Genomic DNA, 22642 nt, shown 5'->3' on the forward strand with positions numbered 1-22642 from the left:
ATTTCAACTCTGGGTGTCTGCTTTCTCTGTGACGGCCCTGGTGGGCACGGGCGGGTGGCAGGAGGGCTGCCACTCGTAGGGAGAACCGGCCTCTTGACAGGCAGGCCCGGCCCCTCCCAGAGCAGCTTCCCATCTGGCCTTGGCCTAAGGCAGCGCTGCTCAGTGCTGCTTAGGGATGTGGCAGGACAGGCAGGTGGTGAGGCCCGGCAGTCAGTGGGTCTCCATTGGGTTCACCTGGAGAGCTGGGGCCTGGGACCTCTTGTTCAGATTCTGATTTAGGAGGAAAACTAACGTGTGTTTTTTTTTTAAAGCATTGAAGCTGTCCTGCTGTAGACCCTGAGTTCAACCTGCTGCACCCCTTGTCTCCCAAAGAGAGGGCCCTGGAGGCTTGAGACTCTGCTTCGTCATCCCTGAAGGGCACCTCTCTAAGTGGCAACCAAACTGATATTCACCCAGTTTTAAAGGATGCCTCAGGAAGATGAGATACCAGAGAGTAACAGGGAGGATGTCAAGGGATGTGTGGGGGGGACGGGGCTATCTGTTCATAGGGGGAGAGCCAGAGATGTCAGAAGTTTGAGAAACTTTGACTTAATTCCAAAGGGCCTGGAAATGCTAGTCCCTCAGTTGGGTGCTGGGTGGCAAATGGTCTGGAACAAGGGTTTTTAGCTGGCAGTGATCCTGGACAGACCTTGTCTCGACCATGCAGCGCCCACCACCCTCCTGAGCCTGCTGGGTGGGAACGGGAGGTGTTTTTGTAATAAACACCAGATTTGGAAAGGGAGCCCAGGCTCTACCTGCACATCAGGTTCATGGGGGAGGCAGCTAGAGGCGGACAAGCTGTGGCCACCTCGGGGCAGCTGAGCAGAAGCCACTGCCGGAAATGCCGCCGGAATCCAGGTGCAGACGGGCAGCTCCAGCGCACTGAATGGGACACGTCGAGGGGCCAGTCACATTCTGACCGTTTGCTGTGCTGAATGTTTGCTGGGAGACCCTGTAAACGGTGTGAAAGGCTGTAGCCTTCTCAAGCCCCAGGACATGTGCTCTGCCCCCAGCACTGGGTGAGTCAAATATGAAAACTGGGTCAGGTGACATCAGGCTGTCTTCTGATCCCAAAACCCAAATTCAAAGGTGTGGTTCTGCCTGCCCTCAGAGACCACAGCTCCCAGGCTCATTATTTTGTGTGGTTCATTCCTTTATTTCATGTTGTAGAGTTTAGAGCCAGATGCATTTTACTCCTCCCCTGGGAGGAATCCTGTCCTCCCCCAGCAGGACAGGCGGGGGTCCTGCAGGAGAAGCGGGCCTCCCTCCAGGCCCTCCCATGAGGCACGAATCCAGGGTGGTCTCTGCATGCACACCTGTCCCCATGGAGCAGCAGCGCTGCCACCCTGCCCACACGGGACTAGCAGTGCTTGGGTTTCCGCTCCTTCCTGGCCCGGGAGGCCATGAGGCTGAAGAAGAGCCCAGGAGCCAGAGTTCGCAGGTAAACAGCCAGGGAAGGTGCCACGTTGGCCAGAACCACATCCTTCTTCTTCTTCCCCACGGCAGCCAGCACGTCTCGGGCCACCTGCGCAGGGCTTCGGCCCTGGGCCGTGGTCTCGTCCATCACTGAGGAAACGAGAGACTCGCTGAGCTCAGGTCTGTGCTCAGCACCCACCTGTCGAGTGGCTTCGTTTTAAACTCGCATTCTAAAAGAAAATGAAAACAACCACAGAATCATCAGGTAGCTTTTCGCAGAAGAAAAGGGACGCCAGGGCCTCACCTCCGTACTTGGACCCGTCGGCTGCGACAGCGTTGAGGGAGAGGTTGGTGCGGATGTAGCCGGGGCTGACGACGGTCACCTCGATGTCATGCTGCTCCACCTCGGCCCGCAGACAGTCGAAGAAGGCCTGGGTCGCGTGTTTGGAGGCCGCATCTGCGAAGGTCAGTGGCCAGAGAGGCAGGTGAGGGAGGGGCGGGGGTGCGTTCACTCCCTGAGTCAGAGGCGCCCGGCCTGGGCCTTGGGCAGGTCTGCTCCCCTGTGGTTCAGGGAAAACGCTGTACATGTTACTTTCACATACATGTGCTCACACACACACACACATGACACAGCATACACGGTCACACGTGAACCACTGAGAATGCATAGGAAGGGTTCATTCTTTGTATTGTTCCTGCAATTATTAAGTGTGAACTTAATCTAAATTAAAAGTTTTAAAAGAAAAAAAAATGTAATGCCTACTGGGTGTAAAACATTCAAATAATTCAGGAGGAAATAAAGTAATGACGTGAAAGTCCCCCCTGCCTTCTAGTGCAGTTCCCCAGAGGAAGCCAGGCTGCTGGTTTCTCAGGATTCGTTTCTCCCATCAACTAGGTACCTACACGGGATGCGACAGAGAAGTCATGTTTGTGCGGACATGGCCTCACACTGCCTGTTTCTGTGTCAGTTCTGCACGGAGCTCTCTCCGGCGGGGAGGGGGCCGCTGTGCTCCTCGTGGTCACAGGCCACACTGAGACCGTGTGTCCAGGGAGGCTCCCTACACGCGTGGGAGCGTGCGTACAAACCTGCACCTGGCCTGCTCACGTCTTTTGTCTGAAAGGCCACACCTGCTCTCCAGTGGCAGCCTCACCACAAGCTGTCAGGTGCTCCGAGGGGGGACAGAGGGACCCTACGATGACATTCCTGGGAAACAGCATCTCCACTGACAGTTTCCAGATTCAGAGACCACACGCTGGAGGCAGGAAAGGACCCCCACCAGGCTGTAGGTGACCGTAGGTCCCGTGAGCAGCTCCACAGCGTCCAGACTCACCACAGCCTCCGGAGCAGCGGCCTGGCTGGACGAGCGCTTTGCGGGTGGGTGGCTCGAGATTCCAGAGGCACGGCCCAGGCCGCGGCCCGAGAGGACTGAGCCACCTGGGGGCCTCCCTGATGCCCGCTCTCCACGGCTCTCGGGCTGCAGGTCCTCGGCCAGGCTGCATACTGACCTAAACACCATGACTGTGGTCTCCGGGGCGCCACGTGCTCAACACGCCTCCTGGACCCCCGCACTCGACCTCACAACAGCCCCGAGAGGTACACAAAGCCACCCCCACTTCATGGGTGGGGAGACCGCTGCCCGTTGGGTTGGCCGACATGCCCGGGAGGCACCGCCTTGTCCGGCCTGGTGGTTATAAAGTGCCCAGAACAACAACCAAGTGTGACCTATGCAGTCATAGCCAAGAGCACACAAAACTCAGTGAGACTAAATCCAAGTGAAGTTTGGAAATAATTCAGTACAAAAACACTGTACCCTTTCCCCTGAGTTCCTTCATCTGCTCTGTCACGTGTGATACCTACACACCTATCCCTGAGCCACCCAAGCAGCCTCAGGCGGCTGTCCTGTGGCAGCGGAGTAAGAGAGCAAACTGACAGACGGAATAAGCACCCCAGAAACAGGCGCGGTGTCTCACGTCACCTCGAGCACGGCCAGGGGGCTGTACGGTGACGTGAGGGGGGCAGTGCGGCTCAGACACGTCTGGCGGTGGGCCTCGCGCACACAGCGCCACCGGGAGGAGGGCCGCACTGGGCGAGGGCTCACAGGTGGCTGCCAGCCGTCCAGCTGGGCGTGCGTGGCTGCCCTTTCCAGGTGCGGAGGCAGCTGCGCCCTGTCCCCAACCCCGTCCTCAGCTGCATCAAGCGTCTGGAGGTGGGGAGACTGTGACAACTGAGCATTTCCTTGCAGACAGTGAAGCAAAATACACAAGTTACCAGGACAGTCTGTGGAATTAACTTTAAAATCTTTTAACAAAAGCAGAACCTGCTTGCTGGTGCTCAATGTTTCAGTGTAGCCGCTCACGCAGGGAGGTGAGAGTCTGAACTGAAGTCAAACTGACAGTGCCTTTTGGTCTTACTTCCACTTTTTTGAACTAACCTTACTGAAACCGTCCCACGAGTGCTCAGAGATAAAAATAGTGAAGGATGTCGTATACAGCACATCGTTGCTGCTGGTCACCGACCAGAGGAATGAAAATCCTCACGTGTCAAGAAACCTACTAAGGGAATTCTGCCACGTGCATTCAGCGAATGACTGAACATCCACGTAAAGGAACGAGGGAAATCCGCACGTGCTGATGCAGAGAGAGACTGTCAGGCGGAACAGGCGAGCCACAAACCTGCATATGACGTGCCCCAGTTTTGCATGTTTGGTCACGGGTAGAATTATTACAGAGGCAGGTGCAGTAACGTGGTGGCAGGGCAGCACCTGTGGGCCGACAGTGGGCAGAGCCGACACGCAGGGGGCACAGCTCTGGGGCCACGGCACGAGATCGCAGGTGGCGTGGGGTGTGGGGCTGGGGCTGAGCCCAGGCCTCTGTTCACAGCACGTGCTGACGCCGCCCCTGCACGTTCTGTGCTGAGGGCTTCTCTAATGTCTGAATTCCGGATGGTAAACGTGTTGTGTTTACAATCAGGAGAAAGCAATAAAGGAAGCGTGGGAAGGAGAAGGCAGTACTCACATGCGGATCGGAAAGGAAGGCTGATTTTGCCCTGGATGCTGCTGATGGCGACGACGTGGCCCTGGCGCCTTCTGATCATGGAGGGCAGGAGCGCTGGGGGGAGAGGGCAGGGGTCACCGCAGCTCACGCCGAGAGCCCGGCGGAGGACCGTGTGTGCTGGCACTCTTGGCCCCCTGCACCTGGAGGGGGAGGGAGGGCCTCTCCCTGGAGTGAGAATCGCAGCTGGACATCAGCAGGCCCCCCCTCTGTAGGTTTGCACACACAGTGGAAGGACACGGAGGCTGTCACTGAGGAGAACATCTCAACGTAAGGCCATAAAGCAGATGAAGAAAATGCAAATCAGAGCCCAGAAAAGCCAACACCCAGGCTGTCAGGACAGCACTGACTCCAGGGTCAACTAGGTGGACAGGCCAGGTGCAGGAGGAAGGACCGGCCAGGTGCAGGAGGAAGGACCAAGGGAAACACAAAGAGTGCGACATGCCTGTGCTTGTCTTCCTTTTACCCGAGTCCATTACCTTTTGTCAGAGCAACGGGACCAAAGTAGTTTGTCTCCATGACTCTCTTGTCCACGTCCAGGCTGGTGTCCACGATGGCGCCGCGGTAGCTGACGCCAGCATTGTTGATGAGCACATCCACGTAGCCAAAGCACAGCAGGATCTCCGCAGCAGCCCCCGCGATGGCCCCAGGGTCTGTGAGGTCGAAGGTCACTGTGTAAGGCTTGTGCGTCTGCACCTGGTCAAGTACGACAGAAGCCAAATGTACCTTCAGGGCAACAGGCATGGTAGCCACAGGCTCTGCTCCTCTGTCCTGGGAGGGCCCGGGCACGGAGGGACAGGCCGCAGCACTTCTCCTCTGAAGGACGTGCCCTGGAGGAGCCTGCCTACCCTGCTCACACCTGACCTGGGCAGCCTCTGTCCTGAACGGACTGAGTGCCGTGGGGCTGGGGTCACGTATGATGGAAACGGCCGCCCTTGCCACCCTGGGCCAGCACGGCGCTGCACGCTGTCCTGCGTCACAGAAATGTTATCCTTCTCAGGCCAAGTCAGTTTCATTCTATGTTCGTGAAAAATTTTATACGCTCCTATGTGCCTGACACTGGGAACATGGCAGAAAGCAAGACAGACGTGTTTCCTCCTAAAGCATACGGTCTCATGGGAAAGACAGACAAATTCTATAACCATAAAGAATGTCACAAGGAGAGAATGACTAGCCAAGCAGTCTAACTCAGGGGCTGTCCCAAGGTCTGAGAAGATGAGGGAGGGGGTGGGGCATCAGAGGACACAGAGGACACACCGGGATCCCTCCCTCTGCCTGGACCGCTGCACCAGCAGCACCTCTCTGGGGTAAAGTGATGACTTCATGACTCTGAAGTCTGCTTGAACGCTTGCAGCTTCCAGGGGAGTGCTCAGCTGGCAAAGTATAGACAATTCTGGCCAATCTGAACCAGAAGCTCCATGGTGGCCCCACCCCTGTGGTGGGCAGCTGTGGGGAAGGCAACCCACATTTCTCATGCAGCTTGAGGGAGCCAAGGCAGACAATAAAGACCTTGTCTTCCAAATATCAGGGCTGCAACTGATGGCGGAGGCTGTTCTGATCGCCGAGCTGCACACGGAGCCAGGCTGCACTGTTTTAACCAGCACCAGCTAAAGTGGTTTCCAACAGGTTTAAAGGAGTTGCACCTGCTTTTTTGATATTCAAAAATGTAGATAAATCCCCAGAAAACATTCCTCAGGAACTCCAGACAATGAACTTACTGGACAAAGACTTTAAAACAGCTGTCTTAAAGATACTCAAAATGCTGAAGGAAGATGTGGACAAAGGCAGGAAACTGATGTATAACAAAATGAGAACATCACTAGAAACAGAAATTATTAAAAAATTCTGGAGCTCAGAAGTACAATAACTGAAATGAAAAAGACCCTAGAGGCGTTCAAAAGCAGATTTGAGCAAGTAGAAGAGAGAACCCATGAACCTGAAGAGGGGAACAACTGACATGATCAAATCTGAGAACAAAAACGATAAAGAAAAGTGAGCAGAGCCTAAGGGATCTGTGGGACACCATCACGTGGACCAACACACTCCTTGTGGGAATCTGAGGAAGAGAGAGAGAGAAAGGGGCAGAGCAAACACTGGAAGAAATAACTGCTGAAAAATTCCCAAATTTAATGAAGGACACAAATCTACACATCCAAGAAGCTCAACACCAAGCAGGATAAACTCAGAGACCCACACTGTGTCACCTCACAGTCACAATCAGATGACAGAGAATCTGCAAACTGCAAGGGAGAAACTACTCCTCACAGGAAAGAAACCCTTGTAAGACTCTCAGCTGATTTCTCATTAGAAACCTTGGAGGTCAGAAGACCATGGGTTGATATATTCAAAGTACTGAAAGAAAAAAAATGCCAACCAAGAATTCAGTATCTGTATTCTACAGCTTCAAAATGAGGGAGAAATTGAAGTTCCCAGATAAACAAAAGCTGAGGGAGTTTGTTACCACTAGACATGCCTGCAAGAAGTGCTAAATGAAGTCTTCCAGGTTTGAAATGAAAGGAGGGTAGACAGTGTAACTCAAAGCCATTTGAAGAAATAAGGATCTCCAGGAAAATAAACACATGGGCAATTATAAAAGCTAGTAGGACTGTAACTTTGGATTGTAACTCTTTATTTTCTACACAATTTAGTTGACAAATACATTTTAAAACTATTATCAACCTATGTTACTGGACAAGCAATGTATAAAGATGTAATCTATGACATGAATAGCAGAAATGGGGGAGGAAAGAGCTGTATACAGCTCTTTGTGTGCTACTGACATTAAGTTGGTATAAATTCAAATTAGATTTGTATAGCTTCAGGGTATGCAATATAATCTCCATGATAATCACATAGAAAATAGCTACAGAATATACATGTAAGGAAATGGGAAGGGAATCAAAGCATTTCACTCCTAAAAAAATCAACTAAACGCGAAAGAGAGTAATGCAAGAAATGAGGAAGAAAAAAGCCACAAGACATACAGAAAACAAAGAGCAAAACAGCAGAAGTCCCTCTTAAATAGTAATTACTTTAAATGTAAATAGTTTAAACCCTCTAATCAAAAGACAGATTGGCAGAATGGACTAAAACAACAACAACAAAAAACTAACTATATGCTGTCTTTAAGAGACTCACTTTAGATCCAAAGACAGAAATAGATTGACAGTAGAAGCATGAAAAGAGATATTCCATTTAAATAGTAACCAAGGGGACTTCCTAGGTGGTGCAGTGGTTAAGAATCCACCTGCCAATGCAGGGGGCATGGGTTTGAGCCCTGCTCTGGGAAGATCCCACATGCCACAGAGCAGCTAAGCCCATGTGCCACAACTACTGAGCCTGTGCTCTAGAGCCTGTGAGCCACAACTATTAAGCCCACGTGCTGCAACTATTGAAGCCCATGCACCTAGAGTCCATGCTGTACAACAAGAGAAGCTGTGCCCCACAATGAAGAGTAGCCCCCACTCGCAGCAACTAGAGAAAGCCTGTGTGCAGCAACGAAGACCCAACGCAGCCAATAAATAAATAAATTTTAAAAAATAAATAAATAAATAAATGGTAACCAAAAGAGAGCTAGGTGCCTATACTAATATCAGACAAAAAAAAATAGTTTAAGTTAAAAAAGGTTACAAGAGACAAAGAAAGACATTATATAATGTTTGATTTAATGTTAAAAGGTACACTACAGCAACAAGATATAACAAAAACACTCATGTACCTAATAACAGACCCTCAAAGTAGAGGAAGCAAAAATCAACAGAACTGAAGGGGGAAATAAACAATTCTACAATAATATTTTGATATTTCAATACCCCACTTTCAACAAAGGATAGAACCACCAGACAGATCAATTAGGAAACAGATGACCTGAACAACACTATAAACAAACTGGACCTAACAGACATATCTAGAACACCCCACCCAACAACAGTGTGATACATATTCTTCCCAAGCACACACAGAACATCCTCCAGGACAGGCCATGTTAGGCCACAAACAAGTCTCAACAGAGTTTAAAAGACAAACATCATGAGGATTAACTTCTCCACCCACAGAGTGATGAAGCTGGGAACCAATAACACCAGGCAAACTGGAAAAAAGGAGGCATGAAACAACTGCTGCCTAGGAAAGGAACTCCCAAGGGACATTAGAGGCTATTTAGAACAAAATGAAAAGGGAAATGTACCAAAACTTACAGGATGCAGTGAATGCTGTGCTGAGAGGGAAACTCACAGCTGTAAATGACCATATTAAACAAACAGAAAGGGGATTCCCTGGCAGTCCAGCAGTTAAGACTCCATGCTCCCCATGCAGGGAGTGTGGGTCTGATCCCTGGTCAGGGAGCTGAGATCCCACATGCCGTGCAGCACAGCCAAAAAAAGATCTCAAGTCAATAACATAACTTTGCACCTTAGGGAAACAGAGAAGACTAAACCCAAAGCTAGCAGAGGAAGGAAATAATAAAGATTAGAGAGAAGACAGACAAAATATAGGGGACTTCCCTGGTGGTCCTGAAGTTAAGACTCCATGCTCCCAGTGCAGGGGGCCTGGGTTCGATTCCTGGTCAGGGAACTAGATCCTGCATGCTGCAAGTAAGAGATCCCATGTGCTGCAACTAAAGGCCTGGCACAGCCAAATAAATAAATAAGTAAAAAAAAAAAAAAAAATATATATATATATATATATATATATGGAATAGAAAATAAAGAAAACGAATTAAATAAGTTGGTGCTCTGAAAAGATCCCAACAAAATTGAGAAACCATTAGCTAGACAAAAAAAAAAAAAAAGAGAGAAGATGCAAATAACTAAAATTAGAAAGTAGAACCTTACATATATTAAAAAAAAAAGATTATAAGAGAATATTATGAACAACTTTATGCCAACAAATTAGGTAACCTAAAAGAAATGGACAGATTCCTGGAAACACACAAATTACATAAACTGACTCAAGAAGAAACAGAAAAACTCGGCAGACATATGACAGGTAGAAACTGATTCAGTAACCTAAAACCTCCCACAAAAAATATCCTGAACCAAATTCACTGGTGACTTTTACCAAATTTCATAGAAAAACTAACACCAATACTTATACTCTTCCAAAACACTGGAGAGGGGAAAACACTTATTGATCATTCTGTGAGGCCGGCATTACTCTGCTACCAAGGCCAGATCAAGACACCACAAGAAAATTACACACCAAAATCCTTTATGAATATAGATGCTAAAATCCTCAACAAAATACTAAGAAGTCAAATTCAACAGCATATTAAAAGGATTATTCATCTCAAACACGTGGACTTTATCTTAGCAGTGCAAGGGTGGTTTCACAGAAGGAAATCAATCAATAGAACACATTTCATTCATAGAATGAAGGAGAAAGAACCACAAAACCATCTCAACTGGTGCAGAAATCTGACAAAATCCAACACCCTTTCATGATAAAAATTCACAGAAAACCAGGAATAGAGGGGAAATTCCCCAACACAGTAGAAGGTGTTTATGAAAAACTTACAACTAACATCATGTTCAATGGTGTAAGACTGAAAGGTTCCCCTGTGGTCCAGAACAAGACAGGATATCTGCTTTCACTGCAGCTATTCAACAGATTGTTCTAATCAGAGCAATTAGACAAGAATAAAAGGCACCCAAATTGAAAAGGGTAAAGTACAACTATTCACAGAGGACATGATTCCATACACAGAAAATCCCAAGGAATCCACAGAAAGCTATTAGAGCTAATACATCAATTCAGTAGAGCTGCAGGACACAAGATCAACAACAAAAAAACCCATCTGTGTTTGTACACACCAGCAATGAATGATCTGAAAAGGAACTCAAGAAAGCAAGGCTATTTACAATAGCAGCTGAAATAATTAAACACATGAATAAATCTGACTAAGGAGGTGAAAGATTTGTACATTGAAGGCTACAAAACACTGGTGATAAAAATGAAAGAAAACCTAAATACACAGAAAGACATCCCATTTTCATGGATTGGAAGACTTGACATTGTTAAGATGTCAATACTATACAAAGTGATCTACAGACAACACAAATCCTATGAAAATCTCAATGGCATTTTTGGCAGAAATAGAAAAAAAAAAAAATCCTAAAATCCACATGGAATTCCAATGGCTATTCAGGAATAGTAGAACAATCTTGAAGACAAGAACAAAGTTGGAAGATTCACACTTCCCATCTTTGAAACTTAGTACAGAGCTACATTAATTAAAACAATGCAGTACTAACATAAGGACAGGCATATAGACCAGGAGGATAGAATACAGAGCCTAGAAATAAACCCTCAAATATATGATCAACTGATTTTTGACAAGATTGCCAAGGCCACTCAAGAGGGAAAGGAATTGCTGGGAAAACTGGATTATCCACATGCAAAGGAATGAAGCTGGAACCTTCCCTAACTCCATGTACAAAAATTACCTCAAGTGGATCAAAGGCTTAAATGTAGGGGTTAAAAATACAGAACCCTGACTTCCTAGGTGGCGAAGTGGGTAAGAATCCGCCTGCCAATGCAAGGAACACGGGTTCGATCCCTGCCCTGGGAAGATACCGCATGCCGCGGAGCAACTAAGCCCGTGAACCACAACTATTGAGCCTGCACTCTAGAGCCCGTGAGCCACAACTATTGAGCCCATGTGCCGCAACTACTGAAGCCCACGTGCCTGGAGCCTGTGCTCTGCAACAGGAGAGGTCACCACAATGAGAAGCCCACGCACCACAAGGAAGAGTGGCCCCTGCTCACCGCAACTAGAGAAAGCCCGTGTGCAGCAACGGAGACCCAACACAGCCAATAAAATTAATTAATTAATTTAAAAAAAACCCAAACAAACAGAACTCTTAGGATAAAACTCTGGGGACAATCTTCCTAACTTTCCTAACTTTGGGTTTGGCAAGAACCTCAGAGACATGACACTGAACTACAGGCAACAAGAGCAAAAATGATAAACCGGGCTTCATTAAAATTGAAAACTTTTGTGCAAGAAAGGATACTAACAAGTGAAAAGACAATCTAGCGAATGGGAGAATATACTCCCAGCTCATATATTTAGTAAGAGATTAATATCTAGAACACACAGAGAGCTCCTCAACTCCACAGTAGACAACCTGATTAAAAATCAGGAAAAGGACTTGAATTCACATTTCTCCAAAGAAAATATATGAATAAGCACATGAAAAGATGCTCAGCATCACCGTAATTAGGGAAATGCAAGTCAAAGCCACAATGAGATGCCACTTTTATCTCCTAGGATATGTATCATGAAAAAACCAACAAACAGGGATCGACCTTCCCCGGCGGTCCAGTGGTTACGACTCCGCACTTCACTGCAGGGGGCACGGGTTCACCCCTCGTGAGAGAACTAAGACCCCACATGCCGTGTGGCATGGCAAAGAAAAAAAAAAGAAAATAACAACTGCTGTCAAGGATGTGACGTCAGAACCCTTGTGCACTGCTGGTGGGAATGTCAAATGGTGCAGCTGCAGTGGAATACACTTTGCGGTTCCTCAAAAAGTTACACCTAAAACTACCACATACCCCACCATTCCACTCCCAGGTATATATCCAAAAAAGCTGAAAGCAGGGGCTCACACAGACACACATACACCCAAGCATTATTCACAACAGCCAAAAGGTGGGAACAGCCTGTGGACATCAAGAAATGAATGGACAGACCAAGTGGGGTACATCTACACACACAGTGGAGTACTGTTCCCTCAAAAAGAGAGGTTCGGACACACGCTGTGCTATGGGTGAACCCTGAAGACGTCAGTCACAGAAAGACAAGTTTTTCCACTCATGTGAGGCATCTAGAAGAGGCAAATTCATAGAAAGTACAACAGAGGCTTCCAAGGCCTGGGAAGAGGAGGAAAGAGGACTGCTTCACAGGAACACAGGTTTTGCTGGGGACAGACAGCAGTGATCACCACAGACACTGTGAGTGTACTCACTACCACTGACCTGTAAGCTTATACGTGATTTAAGTGATAAATATTATGTGTATTTTCCCACAATTGCACTCACAGAGGGACCTCCCTAAACGCGCGGTGCTAGAAAGTGGTGGATTTGAGCCCAGTTTGCCGAGGAGACCGGTTGCCTCCCCTGCACGGAGGCACGGCCCTCAGAGCAGGGGCTGCACCTCTTCCCCACGAAAACCACCCCTGGGCTCACCTCAGTAGCCCGGGAAGCAGCCAGTTCCTGGGTGAGCTCCTCCAGGGCCTTGGCGTTCCGGCCGCAGAGCACCAGCTTAGCACCGGCAGCGTGGAAAGCTCTGGCACATTCTAGGGGAAGAAGAAAGCAGCTTGGAAGCCGGAGGGATCTAGGCCTTCACCCCTATCAATCCCCACCTCCCCAGCCTCAGACCGCAGGGCCATTTCTTCCCCAACCACCGGTATCGGCCCTGCTGTGGACAGGTGTGGGCGCCGGGAGTCCGGGCCCAGGCACGGGGAGCTCTGCTGCTGCCATCGGAGAGGCCACGTTCAGGGCTACGACAGACGTCCACGGTCAGGAGGGAGGCAGGAGCTGGGGGACGACTGCGAGGTACCCGGCTCAGAACCTTCCAGCGTGATCTTTGGCTCTGATCCACCCTGCAAGCAGCATGCCCACTTTCACAGCGAGGCAGCTCAGCGAGGCAAGGGACGGGCCTGCCGGTCAGGCCGCACCAGCTGGGGGACGCCGTCACCTCCACACAACAGGCACACACCTGCCAGGGGCGCTTCTGTAGTTCTGTAGGACGCACAGGGCCACAGGCCTCTGGTGAGAGTGAGCAGGGAGGCCCCCCAGGCCTGAGCCTGCAGGCCGTTCCTCCCGAGGCCGTGGACACACGCAGCGGGGACAGAAAGTGGGGAGGCTCACAGCCTCGCCAGGAGGTTAGAGCTGAAACGTGCTGAGTGCCCACAGCAGGGGGGCGTTATTTTAAAAGGGTCCCTCCTGCTGGGGGGTTGGAGGGGGACGAGACCAGGCTCTTCTGAGTCACGACAACATCCAGGTGACAACTGACTAAGACCACAGCGGGGGAGAGCCCAAAACTATCTGGGTACCTCTTAGTGTTCTTTGGTGACAAGAAAAGAGACTCAACTCACCGGGGCAAAGCAAGAACAAAACAAAACAACAAAGAAAAGAGGACTTATCAGGAGGATTCCAGGGTGGCTCAAGAACTAAGAGGAGGAGCTGAATGGTCCAGATGGGAGGGGCAGGAGTGGCGGCTGCCCAGGGTCCCGGGCAGCGGGAACGGGCTCTCTGGATGCTGGCCGGCCCCTTCCCACTTCACTCCCAGCCGGGCCTCTCCACGTGATGGGGGCAGGGCTGCAGTGGGTTCCCGTGGACACCACTCCCGGGCCAGACAAGGGGACCTTGGACGGGTCCCTCCAAGCTCTGGTGTCACAATCTCAGGGAGGGACCAGATCAGCCACGGCGGGCACAGCATCACTTGGACTAGGCCAGACGGGAGGGGGCCGGGAGGGGAAGAAAGCAGGGGGTGAGGTTCTCTCGCCCTGCCCCCAAACACGGCCAGCTATGTACTGCCCCGAAGCTCACAGCCCTGGAGAGCAGCACGGTCCATCAAGAGGACAGACGTGAGCGAGACGTCCCGTGTCCAACTCAGACTCCCGACCCCGACTGGCCCTCTTCGTCTCCACTTTCCCGTTCTGCAGACGCACGTGAGCAGCTCTGGGACTGAGCGAGTTACAGCAGACACGGTCAGCACTGTGTAGACAGAAAGCACTACAAAAGCACTGTGTGTGTATTTCTAAGCTGCCTTTTTAAAATGTTCTAAAAACTGGCTGTTGGTGCAAACGGAAGCATGGGGTTTAAAGGGGCACAGCCTGTTCTCACCAGAGGCCTAGTCTCCCTCAGGTCTGCGCAGCCCCGTCGGCCCCAGCTGACCATGCAGCCACCCTCAGGTCCCAGACTGAGTCTCAGGGACCAGGCAGTCAAGCAGAGGGGCAGGCTGGCCCCGGGAGCCCACGGGAAGGTCGGGCATCCAGGAAGGGAGGCGGCTCCGGGGTCCAGGTGGGGTCCTCCCCCACCAAAGTGTCGAAAGCAAGGCGGGGAGAACACCTGCGTCCTCAGGAAAGGAGGCAGGAGGTTCCTGGCAGCAAAGCCCTCTTTCCAGATGCGGCTCCTCCTGCAGCTTTACTTGCCATCCCCACATGGAGCTTTCTGGAAGGAGGTTCAGGGTGACTAAATCAGTGCACGTGCAGGCGTGCAGAGTTGTCTTCTTTGAAGCTCATCGTGACCAAGGGCACAAACTCAGGCTGAGCTGTAGCCTCTGCTCTGACCCCGGGTGGTCTAGCTGGGTCACAACCCCTGTCCCAGCCTGCCCCACTGAGCCTCCTGGGGGTGGGGGCGGGGCTGCTCTCACAGGGGAGCCCCAGCTGTCCTGAGGCCAGTTTCCTGTCACTCCTGCTGGCTTCCTCACCCCACTGTGTCCTGACCTGACCACCACAGCAGACATTCTGTGAGGTGCCACCAAGATCCAAGGTGGGGGACACGCAGGTGTCTAAACAGCTCTGGAAACCGGTCACCTGCGTTCTGCTTATGCTTTGTTTCCCAGCAAAGCCAAAAGGGAGGAAATTAAAGTTTGTGTAGAGAGTGACAGAAATGCAAACAACAGACTGGGAAAATTCCATTTTCCTTTCTTGAAAAAGCTGATACAAAGAGGCAGGAGGGCGGAGGGAAAGGACACATTTATCTTGGGCGGCCAGCTGGTCCCCAGGCCACCAGCACTCCCAGCCTATAAATCCACCAGCTGTACATGGCCTTGGGGCTGAGATGTGTCCCTTCATCCAGTGTCCTGCTGTTCCACAAGGATAAGCCTGAGGACACGGCAGGAGAGACACAGAGAGCTGTCTCAACACTCAGCACGGCACCCAGGCTTCCCGGGCCGCCGACGGTGGGCAGAGCCACGAGGGCAGCCGGGGTCTCCTCCCCACACCTCCCGCGCAGTCAGGGAGGGTGTTTGTACTGAGATGGCCAGCGGGGAGGAGATACACAGCCCCCCGGCCCTCCGATGGAATCCAGGAGGTGGCGGGAAGAGCGAAGACGCACAAAGACACACGGGCTCTGTGTCTTCCATCCCGTTCCCGACGCTGGTGTCGCAGGAAACGCGAGATGAAGGGAGGACAGCGCCCGCAGCAGACCACAGCACGCATTTCCCTCACAGCCAACCCTCAGACACACTTCAAGGACGTTAAAAAAAATGCTCCTCTCTGCGGCTGAGCAGCGGCTGTTGACACCCTATATTTAGCATCTGAGTAAGGTCAGAGGCCCGGCTGTGGCTTGGGGCCTGGAGATCTGATGACGGACCCTGGGTCAGCCTCGAGACCTCACCTGAACACCACACGGGTACGGGCACGGGCCCCTGCTCCCTGAAGCCTGCCCAGGGCCCTGGCCACCTGCAGGCCACTCCCCATCCGCTCCTCTGTGCTCCCGCAGCTCCCAAGTGCAGCAAGCCCTGCTCGCCCCCGCTGCCCACGGCCCTCCCCGACACCTCCCCCAGCCCTGGCTTCGCGGTCTCTGCCTACAAGTCCCAGGACACGTCACACCCTCTCTCAGTGTCAGCTGTGAGGACTCAGGGAAGTGAGCCCAAGCCAGCACACACCTCGGTGCCTCCCCGGCCGGCCCGCTGGGCACACCCGTCCTGAGAGGGCAACACACAGGGAGAAGTCCTTCCTCTGTGCACAGACCACGGGCTCCCAGAGGGAAGGGAAGCTGCCTCACAACTGTCTGTCCCAGCACGCGGCCCAGGGCCACCCCGGCTGTCCTCTCACCAACCAGGAGATGCAGGGCGCTGGGTGTACCCCAACTCAGGCCACGCCTCGGCCTCGCTCCAGGGAACTGAGCGCGAGCCCGGGGGGCGGGCAAGGCTGGCGCTGTGTGCAGATGCTGCCGCCTCTGCGCCTGCCCTGGGCCACTGCCGCGGTCAGCACACACGTGGGGGGGCCCGGGACCCAGGGGCGCCACGTGGTCACCAGGCCAGAGCGGAGCTCAACCGGAGCGCCCGGCAGAGGCAGGCGGGGCCTCCCTGACCCGCCCCCACCCGCCAGGCGCCCGGGCGCGGCTGGAGCCCCCGGCCCGGGAAGGGACGGGAGGGGCGGGGGACCCCAAAGCTGTACACTGGGGTGCCGGCCGGACCCGGGAAAAGGCACGTTCTGTGCGGCCCTCACGGAGCAGAAACAACTTCCCGGTCAGTGTCGGTTTCGGAAAGCCGGGCGCCTCCACATGCGCACGGCCGCCCTCGGGGCACGCGCAGCCGCCGCCCGGGCTCCCGCAGGTCGGGGCCGCCGCTCACCGCGCCGAAGCGCCGCCTCCGCCCCAGGCCCGGGGCCGCCCGAGCCGCCCGGCACGGCCCGCCTCGCGCGTGCGCACTGGCGCCGCCGGCCCTGCCCCCGCGTCACCCCCCTCCCCCCCCCCGCGTCACCCCCTCACCCCCCCCCCCCCGCGACCCACCTCGGCCCAGGCCCGACGTGGCGCCGGTGACGACCACCACGGCGTCGCGGACGTAGGCCCTCGCGCGCAGCCACTGCAGCAGCGAGAAGAGGCTGAAGACGCCCGCGCAGCCCAGCAGCAGCGGCAGGATGGCCGTGGAGGTGATGAAGTCCATGCCCCTCGCCCTCAGCAGACTCCTCCTGGAAGAACAAACCAGAAACCTTTGTGACGAGGTGGGAGGACGCCAGGGACCCGCCAGCTCTCCTCCCCGGAGCCTGACCAGGAGCCCAGCTCTCTCGTGCGCAGCCCGGGCTCCGGGTAAGATCTCCGCGCACGCGGCCAGCACCGGCGTCCACACAAGCCCCCACGAGCTGAAAGCCCGGGAGTCAGCTTCCCGGCACGCAGATTTCCAAGGCTGTCTGAAAGGGGCCCTGGTTTATGAAATACAGGAAATTCATTAAACATATAGGGCACTACAATTTAACTTTTATGCCTTTATAAGCCCTCTGGTTTAATTAAATGAATCGGAAGAAAGAGACCCCAACTTTATCAGAAGGCAGAATCCCACACCCCAAGTTTTGTAACAGAAAATGTGACCCAACATGGAATTCCCTGATGGTCCAGGGGTCAAGACTCCACGCTCTCAGTGCCAAGCGCCTAGGTTCAGTCCCTGGCTGGGGAACTGTAAAATCCCACAAGCCATGCAGCAGGGCCAAACAACAACAACAACAACAACAACAACAAAGAAAGAAAAGGAAATGGGGCCAAATAAAACCTAAAGTCAGCAAGAGAAAGGAGATACTGAAGACCAGAGAGGACATAAACAGAGATTAAAACAACAGAAATATATCTATAAAACCAAGAGCTGGTTCTTTGCAAGAATAAACAAAATTAATACAGCAATGGCCAGGCTTCCCAAGAAGGAAAGAGAGAAGACCCAAACAAACAAGACATGAAAGAGGAGAAATCACAACTGATACCACAGAACTATAAAAAACATGAGAGACTATGAACAATTATATGCCAATAAATTTAACGACCTAGAAGAAATGGACAACTTTCTAGAAACATACAGCCCACCAAAACTGAATCAAGAAGAAATAGATAACTTGAACAGACCAATCACTAGAAGTGAAATAAAATCTGTTAAAAAACAAAATAAAACAAACAAACAAAAAGCTCCCTACAAACAAAGTCCAAGGCCAAGTAGCTTCAGAGGCAAGTTCTGCCAAACGTACAAGGAAGCGTTTATACTGATCCTTCTCAAACTCTTCCAAAAGATCGAAGAGGAAGGAACACTCCCAAAGACATTCTATGAAGCCACCATCACCCTGATACCAAAATCAGACAAAGATACCACCAAAAAAGAAAATTACAGGCCAATATCTTTGATAAATACAGATGCAAAAATTCTCAACGAGATATTAGCAAACTGAATCCAACAACACGTAAGAAAGATCATACACCACGACCAAGTGCGACTCATCCCAGGGTCATAAGGACAGTTCAACACACGCAAATCAGTCAGTGTGATTCACCATGTCAGCAAAAGACAGAAGCCACATGATCATCTCAACAGATGCAGAAAACGCATTCAGTAAAACTCAAAATCCATTCATGATAAAAATTCTTACCAAAGTGGGTATAGAGAGAACATACCTCAAGAGAATAAAAGCTATTTATGACAAGCCCACAGCCAATATAATACTCAATGGTGAAAAGCTGAAAGCCTTCCTGTGAAAATCTGAAACAAGACAAGATGCCAATTCTCACCACTACTCTTCAACATAGTATTAGAAGTCCTGGTCATAGCAATCAGATAAGAAAAAGAAATAAAAGGAACTTCACTTCCCTGGTGCTCCAGTGGCTAAGACTGTGTTCCCAATGCAGGGGGCCCAGGATCAATCCCTGGTCAGGGAACTAGATCCCAGGTGCCAAACTAAGAGTTTGCATGCCGGACTTCCCTGGTGGTGCAGTGGTTAAGAATCTGCCTGCCAACACAGGGGACATGGATTTGATCCCTGGTGCAGGAAGAATCCACATGCCTTGTGTGCCACAACTACTAAGCCTGCGCTCTAGAGCCCGTGAGCCACAACTACTGAAGCCTGAGCACCTAGAGCCTGTGTTTCACAACAAGAGAAGCCACCAAAATGAGAAGCCCGCACACCACAATGAAGAATAGCCCCCGCTGGATGCAACTAGAGATAGCCTGTGTGCAGCAACAAAAACCCAATGCAGCCAATAAATCAATTAATTAATTAACTTTAAAAAAAAAAAGAAAAACTACCCAAACTGGTGTGCTGGACACATGGCACACAGCCCGGCCCAGGGCAGCTCTACCTTGTGACTCCCAAGTTTTAGGAGAGAACACTTCCTAACCCATTCCATGAGACCAGCAATACCCTGATACCAAGCAAAAACACAGACCAATATCCCTTTTGAACACTGACACCAAAATCCTCAACAAAAAAAACTAACAAACCAAACTTAGCAGTATAGTAAAAGGATTCTACATCCTGAGCATGTGGGATTTGTTCCTGGAATGCAAGGATGGTTCAACATACAAAGCTAATCAATACTATGCCCCATCACCTGTAGGAAGAACCACATGGTCATCTCAATCAGTGCAGAAAAAGCATTTGATAAATTTCAACACCACTTTCATGATAAAAGCACTCAACAAATAAGAATAGAAGGAAACTACGCAACACAATAAGAACCATACATTAAAAACCTACATCAAACATCAGACTCAATGGTGAAAGACTGAAAGCTTTTCCTCTAAGGTCAGGAACGAAACAAGGATGCCAACTTTCGCCACCTCTATTCAACATAGTACTGAAAATTATAATCAGAGCAGTTAGGCAATAAAAAGAAAGAAAAAGCATCTAAATTAGAGAGGAAAATGTAAAATTATCTGTTTGCAGATGATATGATCTTGTATATAGGAAACCCTAAGAACTCCACAAAAACGTGTTTTAAAATGTATTAGAATAGAGACTTCCCTGGTGGCCCAGTGGTTAAGAATCTGCCTGCCAATGCAGGGGACACAGGTTCAATCCCTGTTCCGGGAAGATCCCACGTGCTGTGGAGCAACAAAGCCCATGCGCCGCAACCACTGAGCCTGTGCTCTAGAGCCCGTGAGCCACAACTGTTGAGCCCATGTGCCACAACTACTGAAGCCCACGTGCTTAGAGCCCATGCTCCACAACAGAAGCCACCGCAATGAGAAGCCTGCGCACCACAATGAAGAGTAGCCCCCGCTCACTACCACTAGAGAAAGCCCACGTGCAGCAACGAAGACCCAACACAGCCAATAAATAAATAAAAATAAATTTATTTAAAAATAAAATGTATTAGAATAGCAACTAAAACCCAATGCAGCCATAAATTAATTAAATGAATATTAAAAATGTTTTAGAATAAATTAATTCAGCAAAGTAGCAGGACACAAAGTCAACACAAAAAAATCAATTGTATCTCTATATGTGAACAATCTGAAAAAAATTACAAAAACAATTCCATTTACAGTAACAACTAAAAAAGTTAAATACTTAAGAATTAACTTAACCAAGGAGGTAAAGATTTATACAACGAAAACTACAAAATATTGCTGAAAGAAATTAAACAAGACATGAAATAAATCGAAACACATAGCATGTTCATGGAGTGGAACACTGACTCCTATTAAAATGTCAATACTAATCAAAGCAACCAGCAGATTCAATTCAATCCCTATCAAAATCCCAACAATGTCTTTTGCAGAAAGAGAAAAACTCATCCTAAAATTCACATGGAATCTCAAAGGTACCTGAACAGTCAAAAGAATCTTGGCAAAGAACAAAAAAGCTGGAAGAACCACTTCCTGATATCAAAACAATGTGGTGCTGGCACACAGACAGACATAGACCGATGGAATAGAGAGCCCAGGAATAAACCTTTGCACTTATGGTCACATAATTTTTGACAGGGATGTCAAGACCATTCAGTGGGGAAAGGATAGTCTTTTAAACAAATGATGCTAAGAAAACTGGATATCTGGGGACTTCCCTGGCAGTCCAGTGCTTAAGACTGCATGCTTCCACTGCAGGGGGCATGGGTTCAATCCCTGGATGGGGAACTAAGATCCCACATGCCACATGGCACAGCCAAAAAATTTAAAAAATAAAGTTAAATTAAAAAAATTTTTTAAACTGGCTATCCACATGCAAAAGAACAAAGTTGGACCCTTATGCAAAAATTAACTCAAAATGGATCAAGGACCTAAATGTAAGCCCTAAAACATATTTCTTAGAAGAAAACATAGGCAAGAGCTTCATGACATTAGATTTGTTAATGATTTCTTGGATAAGACTCCAAAGGCACAGGTAACAAAAGAAAAACTAGATAAATTGGTTCATGAAAAGTTTTAAATGTTGTGCATTAAAAGACACTATTCAGAGTAAAAAGGTAACCCACAGGGTGGCAAAAAATATTTTCAAATCATGTATCTGATAAGGAAGTAATATCTAAAATACAGAACTCCTAAAACTCAAAACAAAAACAAAAACTCAAAAACAAAAACAACCTGATACAAAAATGGGCAAAGGACTTAGACATTTCTCAAAAGAAGACATAAAAACAGCCAATAAGTATATGAAGATATGCTCAATATCACTAGTCATTAGTAAAATGCAAATAAAACTGATAATGAGATAACACCTTACACCTATCAGCATGAGTACTCTCAATAAAACAGAAAATGATAAGTGGGAGAATAGAGAAGTCAGAACCCTACACACTGTGGGTGACCATGTAAAATGCTATGAACAATGGAAAAAAGTATGAGGGTTCCTCAAAAAAATTAAAAAGAATTGAAGCAGGATCTCAAAGAGATATCTGTACACCTGTGTTCACAGCAGCATTAGTCACAATAGATAAAACACAGAAACAACCCAAGCGTCCACCAACCAATGAATGGATAAGCAAAATGTGATATATACATACAATGGGATCTTACTCAGCTTAAAAAAGGCAGGAAATTCTGACACATGCTACAATATGGATGAACCTTGAGGACGTTATGCTAACTGAAATAAGCCAAACACAAAAGCAAATGGTGTATGAGCCCTCTTATATGAGATACTCAAAGTAGTCAAAATCTTAAAGACAGAAAGTAGAATGGGGGGTTGCCAGGGGCTGAGGGCATGGAGGGAAATGGGGAGTTATTTTTCTTAATTAATTAATTAATTTATTTATTGGCTGTGCTGGGTCTTTGATGCTGCACATGGGCTTTTTCTAGTTGATGCGAGCTGGGGCTACTCTTCATTGTGGTGCAAGGGCTCCTCATTGTAGTGGCTTCTCTTGTTGTGGAGTACAGGCTCTAGGTGCGTGGGCTTCAATAGTTGTGGCACACGGGCTTAGTTGCTCCGAAACATGTGGAATCTTCCCAGAGCAGAGCTCAAACTCACGTCCCCTGCACTGACAGGCGAATTCTTAACCATTGCGCCACCTAGGAAGTCCAGGAGTTATTTTTTAATGGGGACAGAATTTCAGTTTTGCAAGATGAAAAGAATTCTGGAGACAGATGGTGGTACAACATTATAAATGTATTTAATACCTCTGAACTATACACTTAAAAATGGTTAAGACGGTAAATTTAAATTATGTATATTTTATTACAATAAAAAAATTTAAGTATGTCATTCAT

The 22642-nt window shown here is 49.5% G+C and overlaps 1 protein-coding gene across 5 annotated transcripts in view; it reads right to left on the minus strand.

The window, feature by feature from the left end:
* Positions 1-1182: 1182 nt before the first annotated feature.
* Positions 1183-22642, minus strand: part of DHRS7B (dehydrogenase/reductase 7B) — a 33729-nt gene continuing 12269 nt past the window's right edge. For 4 of the 5 annotated variants that reach the window (XM_057717118.1, XM_057717119.1, XM_057717121.1 and 1 more), the window contains exons 2-7: positions 16975-17153; positions 12697-12806; positions 4986-5202; positions 4471-4563; positions 1760-1912; positions 1183-1605 (exon numbers count right to left, since the gene is read on the minus strand). In XM_057717118.1, coding sequence (XP_057573101.1) covers positions 1400-1605; positions 1760-1912; positions 4471-4563; positions 4986-5202; positions 12697-12806; positions 16975-17153 — 958 coding nt within the window. In that variant the 3' untranslated portion in view covers positions 1183-1399. Of the gene's footprint in view, positions 1686-1759; positions 1913-4470; positions 4564-4985; positions 5203-12696; positions 12807-16974; positions 17154-22642 lie in introns of all 5 variants that reach the window. The other variant, XM_057717122.1, reaches the window with a different exon arrangement.

This window comes from Hippopotamus amphibius, chromosome 17 (genome assembly GCF_030028045.1).
Source record: "Hippopotamus amphibius kiboko isolate mHipAmp2 chromosome 17, mHipAmp2.hap2, whole genome shotgun sequence".
NCBI classification, from domain to species: Eukaryota; Metazoa; Chordata; class Mammalia; order Artiodactyla; family Hippopotamidae; genus Hippopotamus; species Hippopotamus amphibius.